The sequence below is a fragment of the Penaeus japonicus genome, unplaced genomic scaffold (assembly GCF_977035675.1).
Source record: "Penaeus japonicus unplaced genomic scaffold, GWHDUDI00000001_assembly GWHDUDI00000025, whole genome shotgun sequence".
Classification (NCBI taxonomy): domain Eukaryota; kingdom Metazoa; phylum Arthropoda; class Malacostraca; order Decapoda; family Penaeidae; genus Penaeus; species Penaeus japonicus.
In genome coordinates, this window is record NW_028234427.1 from 5,682,886 (window position 1) to 5,691,803 (window position 8,918).

An 8,918-nucleotide genomic window follows, 5' to 3' on the forward strand; every position below is an offset into this window, starting at 1 on the left:
AAGGCGAACACTTGATCGTTGATCAGTATAAAAGTAGTAAGAGGAATGTTGTTCGGCAGAGAGCAGCCATCGACTCTCAGTGAGAGGCACTCGCTCCGTGAGAGAGAAACATACATCAGAGCTTCGTTGAAATCTTGACTTCAGGTAAGCTTAAATAAATACTCTGAAATTTATGATCATCGAAATATCAACACTTGATATATACTTTGTGTAGTTAATATTCATTCTGACAAAAGGACTTAGAAAGGAACATTGTGTGCATGCATGGATCATTTCTTTTTCTCTGAGTAAATGTTGATTATATTTGAAAGCACTTCCTTTCAGCACCACAATGGCGTCCAAACTGGTTATTTGCATCGTCGCTGTACTTGTACTGTCAGCTACAATTGATGCACAAATATCTACAACTACTGTACAACCAACCACCACAACCACTGCGGCGCCAGCAACTACAACCACTGCACAGCCAACAACTACAACTACTGCACAACCAACGTCTAGTGCAGCGCCATCAACTACAACCACTGCACAGCCAACAACTACAACTACTGCACAACCAACCACAACTACTGCAGCGCCAACAACTACAACTACTGCAGCGCCAACAACTACAACCACTGCAGCGCCAACAACTACAACTACTGCACAACCAACCACAACTACTGCAGCGCCAACAACTACAACTACTGCAGCGCCAACAACTACAACCACTGCACAGCCAACAACTACAACTGCACAGCCAACAACTACAACTACTGCAGCGCCTACAACTACAACTACTGCACAACCAACCACAACTACTGCAGCGCCAACAACTACAACTACTGCACAACCAACCACAACTACTGCAGCGCCTACAACTACAACTACTGCACAACCAACCACAACTACTGCAGCGCCTACAACTACAACCACTGCACAGCCAACAACTACAACTACTGCACAACCAACCACAACTACTGCAGCGCCAACAACTACAACCACTGCACAGCCAACAACTACAACTACTGCACAACCAACCACAACTACTGCAGCGCCTACAACTACAACTACTGCACAACCAACCACAACTACTGCAGCGCCATCAACTACAACCACTGCACAGCCAACAACTGCAACTACTGCACAACCAACCACAACTACTGCAGCGCCAACAACTACAACCACTGCACAGCCAACAACTACAACTACTGCACAACCAACCACAACTACTGCAGCGCCTACAACTACAACTACTGCACAACCAACATCTACTGCAGCGCCATCAACTACAACCACTGCACAACCAACTACTACAACTACTGTACGGCCAACTACAACTACTGTACAGCCAATAACTACAACTACTGCACAACCAACAACTACAACTACTGCACAGCTAACAACTACAACTACTACACAGCCAATAACCACAACTACTACACAGCCAACAACTACAACTACTGTACAGCCAACTACAACTACTGCACAGCCTACAACTACAACTACTGCACAACCAACTACTACAACTACTGCACAGCCAACTACAACTACTGTACAGCCAACAACTACAACTACTGCACAACCAACAACTACAACTACTGCACAGCCAACAACTACAACTACTGCACAGCCAACCACAACTACTGCAGCGCCAACAACTACAACTACTGCACAGCCAACAACTACAACTGCACAGCCAACAACTACAACTACTGCACAACCAACCACAACTACTGCATCGCCTACAACTACAACCACTGCACAGCCAACAACTACAACTACTGCACAAACAACCACAACTACTGCAGCGCCAACAACTACAACTACTGCACAACCAACCACAACTACTACAGCGGCAACAACTACAACCACTGCACAGCCAACAACTACAACTACTGCACAACCAACCACAACTACTGCAGCGCCATCAACTACAACCACTGCACAGCCAACAACTACAACTACTGCACAAACAACCACAACTACTGCAGCGCCTACAACTACTGCACAACCAACCACAACTACTGCAGCGGCAACAACTACAACCACTGCACAGCCAACAACTACAACTACTGCACAACCAACCACAACTACTGCAGCGCCAACAACTACAACCACTGCACAGCCAACAACTACAACTACTGCACAACCAACCACAACTACTGCAGCGCCTACAACTACAACTACTGCACAACCAACCACAACTACTGCAGCGGCAACAACTACAACCACTGCACAACCAACCACAACTACTACAGCGCCTACAACTACTGCACAACCAACCACAACTACTACAGCGGCAACAACTACAACCACTGCACAGCCAACAACTACAACTACTGCACAACCAACCACAACTACTGCAGCGCCTACAACTACAACTACTGCACAACCAACCACAACTACTGCAGCGCCTACAACTACAACTACTGCACAACCAACCACAACTACTGCATCGCCTACAACTACAACTACTGCACAACCAACCACAACTACTGCAGCGCCAACAACTACAACCACTGCACAACCAACCACAACTACTGCAGCGCCATCAACTACAACCACTGCACAGCCAACAACTACAACTACTGCACAAACAACCACAACTACTGCAGCGCCTACAACTACTGCACAACCAACCACAACTACTGCAGCGCCATCAACTACAACCACTGCAGCGCCAACAACTACAACCACAGCACAACCAACCACAACTACTGCATCGCCTACAACTACAACTACTGCACAACCAACCACAACTACTGCAGCGCCTACAACTACAACTACTGTACAGCTAACAACTACAACTACTGCACAGCCAACAACTACAACCACTGTACAGCTAACAACTACAACTACTGCACAACCAACCACAACTACTGCAGCGCCTACAACTACAACCACTGCACAGCCAACAACTACAACTACTGCACAACCAACCACAACTACTGCAGCGCCTACAACTACTACTGCACAACCAACCACAACTACTGCAGCGGCAACAACTACAACCACTGCAGCGCCAACAACTACAACTACTGCACAACCAACCACAACTGCTGCAGTGCCTACAACTACAATTACTGCACAACCAACCACAACTACTGCAGCGCCTACAACTACAACTACTGCACAACCAACCACAACTACTGCAGCGGCAATAACTACAACCACTGCACAGCCAACAACTACAACTACTGCACAGCCAACAACTACAACCACTGTACAGCTAACTACAACTACTGCACAACCAACCACAACTACTGCAGCGCCTACAACTACAACTACTGCACAACCAACCACAACTACTGCAGCGGCAACAACTACAACCACTGCACAGCCAACAACTACAACTACTGCACAGCCAACAACTACAACCACTGCACAGCCAACAACTACAACTACTGCACAACCAACCACAACTACTGCAGCGCCTACAACTACAACCACTGCACAGCCGACTACAACTACTGCACAACCAACCACAACATCTGCAGCACCAACAACTACAACCACTGCAGCGCCAACTACAACCACTGCACAACCAACCACAACTACTGCACAGCCAACAACTACAACCACTGTACAGCCAACTACTGCAGCGCCAACTACAACCACTGCAGCGCCAACAACTACAACTACTGCACAACCAACCACAACTACTGCAGCGCCAACAACTACAACCACTGCACAACCAACCACAACTACTGCACAGCCAACAACTACAACCACTGCACAACCAACCACAACTACTGCACAGCCAACAACCACAACCACTACACAGCCAACCACCATAACTACTGCACAGCCAACAACTACAACCACTGCACAGCCAACTACCACAACCACTGCACAGCCAACAACTACAACCACTGCACAGCCAACTACCACAACCACTGCACAGCCAACTACCACAACCACTGCACAGCCAACTACCACAACCACTGCACAGCCAACAACTACAACCACTGCACAGCCAACAACCACTGCACAGCCAACAACTACAACCACTGCACAGCCAACAACTACTGCAGCGCCAACAACTACAACCACTGCTCAAGCAACCACTACATCTACTTCACAGCCAACTACAACGGCTACACAAGCAGCCACAACAAGTAGTTCCCAGCCCGCAACCACAACTACTGCCCAACCAGCCACTACAACTAATGGGCAGACAACTACCATTATCTACACAGATCCACCATTGCTGGACATATGTTTGGATGCCAGTAAACCAGCAGGTTAGTGACTGGATAATTGCTATTTGTAACTCTCCCTCTCTCTCTCACTCACTCACTCACTCACTCACTCACTCACTCTCGATATCTACTTATGCACACACACACACACACACACACACACACATGTATATGTGGGTGACTGTGAAACTACAAAATCTTAGAAAATAAAAATGAATACACAAGAAAGGGGATACAGTAATCTAAGGAATTACCAACCTATAAGCCTTTCTTTCAATAATCTATCATTCATTCACAAAAGTCATCACAAACCTGCACCACCGATACAAGAGAATAAAATCAATCTTGGAAACACACTGTTATTATCTGTACAAAGCTGGATGCTTTTTCGTAACCAACTAATAACATACACAGAGGCTTCCAATATTATTTTGTGTTCTCTCTTATTGTGTGTGTATGTGTGTTTGTGTGTGCGAGTGCTTGTGCGTTCGTATATTCGCGTGTGTGTCTGTATCTATGTATGTGCCTGTCTTTCTTTCTATCTAGCTATCTATATCGATAGGTAGATGGAAATATTTATAGTGTGTGTATATATGTGTGCGTATGTATATTTACACATACACACACATTGATTCAAACCCACACACACGCATATATATATATATGTATATGTATATATATACATATATACGTACATATATATGTGTATGTATATATGTATCTATATATATAGATACATATATATGCATATATATATATATATATATAATATATATATTATATATATATATATTATATACTATATTTGTGAACATATATATGTATCTGTATATATATATATTATATATATATTATAATATATATATTTATACCTCACCTACCTTATACACTGAGCACACACATATAGTCAGTTTCTGGCATATGTGCATAAGAAAGTGATTCGCAAATGCCATTTCTTGAACAGCAAACGAAGTGTGGCTTGCCACAGGAGCCATTGACAGTTTCACTTCTCCAAACTATCCATCCAATTACGGTAGCGGAGACGATAAGGAGTGGGTGTTTTGTGTAAGTAATTCTTTCTTGCTCTCCAGACAACCATAGAATGATAATGAAGTTTAATAACACGGCCCTTCTTAATGATAGCGTCGTTTTGGTTAAACGATTATCAATGGATAACTGAAAATCTTGGTGGAATATGATTTTAACAAAGTTTTTACCTCCATCTGTTTGTTTGTTTTTTTTTCAGGCCATCAATTCAGCAGAAAGGATCATGATCACCTGCAGCGACTTCCAGGTCGGAGGCTTCGTCTTTGGCTGCGCGGATGACACTCTGCTCATCACCAACACCGATTCATCCGTCAGGTGCTATTCGCTGACTGATATTTAAAATCATCTATATTCATTGTTTCTCTCATTTTCAGTTTCTCTGCTGAGGTCCTATCCAATTCATATTATTTCTTTATAATTCCCCTTCTTTTATATATCATCTATAAGGAAATAACAAGTATCTCCTCATTTTAGCCAATATTGCTCAACGAACGGACCACAGCTTGTGCGACTTCAAGCCAACTACACGGTACACAAGCAGCACACAAGTTATGTTCCCAGCCCGCAAACCACAATACTGCCCAAACCAGCACTCAACTTAATGGCAGACAACTACCATTATCTACACAGATCCACCATTGCTGGACATATGTTTGGATGCCAGTAAACCAGCAGGTTAGTGACTGGATAATTGCTATTTGTAACTCTCCCTCTCTCTCTCACTCACTCACTCTCGATATCTACTTATGCACACACACACACACACACACACATACATGTATATGTGGGTGACTGTGAAACTACAAAATCTTAGAAAATAAAAATGAATACACAAGAAAGGGGATACAGTAATCTACGGAATTACCGACCTATAAGCCTTTCTTTCAATAATCTATCATTCATTCACAAAAGTCATCACAAACCTGCACCACCGATACATGAGAATAAAATCAATCTTGGAAACACGCTGTTATTAACTATACAAAGATGTATGCTTTTTCGTAATCATCTAATAACATACACAGAGGCTTCCAATATCATTTTGTGTTCTCTCTTATTGTGTGTGTATGTGTGTTTGTGTGTGCGAGTGCTTGTGCGTTCGTATATTCGCGTGTGTGTCTGCATCTATGTATGTACCTGTCTTTCTTTCTATCTTGCTATCTGTATCGATAGGTAGATGGAAATGTTTATAGTATATGTATATATGTGTGCGTATGTATATTTACATATACACACATTGATTCAAACCCACACACACATATATATGTATATATGTATATATATATACATATATAAATACACATATATGTGTATGTATATATGTATCTATATATATAGATACATATATATGCATATATATATATATATATATATATATATATATATATATATATATATATACATATATTTGTGCATATATATATATATATATATATATATATATATATATATATATATATATATATATATATATATACATCACTACCTATACACTTGAGCACACACATAATAGTCAGTATCTGCATATGATTTAAGAAAGTGATTCGCAAATGCCATTTCTTGAACAGCAAACGAAGTGTGGCTTGCCACAGGAGCCATTGACAGTTTCACTTCTCCAAACTATCCATCCAATTACGGTAGCGGAGACGATAAGGAGTGGGTGTTTTGTGTAAGTAATTCTTTCTTCCTCTCCAGACAACCATAGAATGATAATGATGTTTAATAATACGGTCCTTCTTAATGATAGCGTCGTTTTGGTTAAGCGATTATCGATTGATAACTGAAAATCTTGGTGGAATATGGTTTTAGCAAAGTTTTTACCTCCATCTGTTTGTTTGTTTGTTTTTTTCAGGCCATCAATTCAGCAGAAAGGATCATGATCACCTGCAGCGACTTCCAGGTCGGAGGCTTCGTCTTCGGTGCCGCGGGTGGACACTCTGCTCATCACCAACACCGATTCATCCGTCAGGTGCTATTCGCTGACTGATATTTAAAATCATCTATATTCATTGTTTCTCTCATTTTCAGTTTCTCTGCTGAGGTCCTATCCAATTCATATTATTTCTTTATAATTCCCCTTCTTTTATATATCATCTATAAGGAAATAACAAGTATCTCCTCATTTTAGCCAATATTGCTCAACGAACGGACCACAGCTTGTGAAGACCACTGCACGAGGAACCAAAGTCACCTTCACCAGCTCCACGTCAAACATTTACAAGGGCTTTACCTGCACTGCCCAGGCAGTGAGGCAAACGGACTGCAATAGCGCCACTGACCGAGCAAGTAAGTCAAACTTTCCTTTACAGGATGACCCTTTCTACACAGTTCTGCATATAGTATACTTTAACACCGATACGTTTCTTTCCCAGGTTATGAGGTGTGGTTAGTGAATGGAATTACTGAGACCTTCACATCCCCAAACTATCCGAACAATTATGGGAGAGGAGACAGCAAGAGATGGGTTTTCTGTGTGAGTATTTTAATCACAAACCACGTAGAAAATGGAAGAAATTCTGTATTTTGACAGCTACACCGGCATTATCTACAACTGTTTTAAGACTATAGCAATTATCACCTCATTCAGGAATCTATTTTACGGCAGAAGAATATACTTATGTTATCTCGCACTCATCTGCACAGGCTGTCGATTCCAACGACCATATCCAGATATCGTGTAGCAAATTCAACGTCGGTGGCTTCTTCTTCGACTGTACGGATGACACTTTGACGATTTCCAACGTTGATTCCAACGGGCAAGTAACACGAAGTTCTTGTCACACGTGTAGAACATTAAGCATGAACGCTCTATTATGTTAGACAAGTTCTGAGATGAGCTGTTGTTATAACTTAATTCTTGGTTATGAATATGTCAATAATTTTCATTAAAATAAATGTTTTGATATTCTAAGATACACAATAAGTGATTACGGCGTTGTGAATAGTTCCTCCATTATCTAACATTAAAAAGAGATTATCCTTTCCAGTAAGAGTAAATTTTGTTCCAATAATGCACCGAAATTCGTGGACACGACTGAACGCGGCACCGAGGTCACTCTGTCCACTGGTTCGGCGCTTGGGTCATCGGGTTTCAGCTGCACTGCCACGGCGCTCAAGACCCTGTGCCAAGACCCTATTAACAGAGATCGTGAGTCTCAGCAAAGCTATATTTGTTGCTTAGCAAATCATCTTACTCATTTCGTGTATCATATATATATATATATATATATATATATATATTATATAATATATATATATGTGTAATTAATATATTTATATATATATATAATTACTATATATATATATATATGATATATATATATATATATATAATTGAATATATATATATTATTATTATATATCCCATACATACGCACACATGCATGAATAACACGCCACATAATATATTATATATATATATATATATATATAGTATATATATATTAATATTTAATATATATATGTATATTATATTTACATATATGTATAATTATCATATATATATATATATATATATTATATATATTTATATATATATATATATATATATATTGTGATGTGTGTGGGGGATGGTGTGTGATGTGTGTGGTGTGTGTGTAATCGTGAGTATGTGTGTGTTCATGTATATATGAATTTATGTAAATGTATAATATATATTATTATATATATATATATATATATATATAT

The 8,918-nt window shown here is 40.5% G+C and overlaps 2 protein-coding genes across 2 annotated transcripts in view; both read left to right on the forward strand.

Moving 5' to 3' along the window:
* The first annotated feature begins 4,196 nt into the window (after window positions 1-4,196).
* Window positions 4,197-8,230, forward strand: LOC147468880 (uncharacterized). The gene is made up of 6 exons (XM_086551787.1): window positions 4,197-4,226; window positions 5,149-5,249; window positions 5,431-5,546; window positions 7,360-7,517; window positions 7,604-7,704; window positions 7,875-8,230. The coding sequence occupies exons 3-6, from the start codon at window positions 5,455-5,457 to the stop codon at window positions 8,049-8,051; spliced, it is 528 nt and encodes a 175-aa protein (XP_086407913.1). The 5' UTR covers window positions 4,197-4,226; window positions 5,149-5,249; window positions 5,431-5,454; the 3' UTR covers window positions 8,052-8,230.
* The window catches only part of LOC122264838 (cubilin-like), a 5,890-nt gene continuing 5,035 nt past the window's right edge, over window positions 8,064-8,918 (forward strand). The window contains exons 1-2 of the mRNA XM_086551255.1: window positions 8,064-8,091; window positions 8,203-8,379. Coding sequence (XP_086407381.1) covers window positions 8,064-8,091; window positions 8,203-8,379 — 205 coding nt within the window. The remainder of the gene's footprint in view (window positions 8,092-8,202; window positions 8,380-8,918) is intronic.

Coding starts and splice junctions, on each gene's coding strand:
- LOC147468880 (XM_086551787.1), top strand. CDS start 5,455: ATGATCACCTGCAGCGACTTCCAGGTCGGAGGCTTCGTCTTTGGCTGC. Junction 5,547..7,359: donor AACACCGATTCATCCGTCAG/GTGCTATTCGCT, acceptor TCCTCATTTTAG/CCAATATTGCTCAACGAACG. Junction 7,518..7,603: donor TAGCGCCACTGACCGAGCAA/GTAAGTCAAACT, acceptor TTTCTTTCCCAG/GTTATGAGGTGTGGTTAGTG.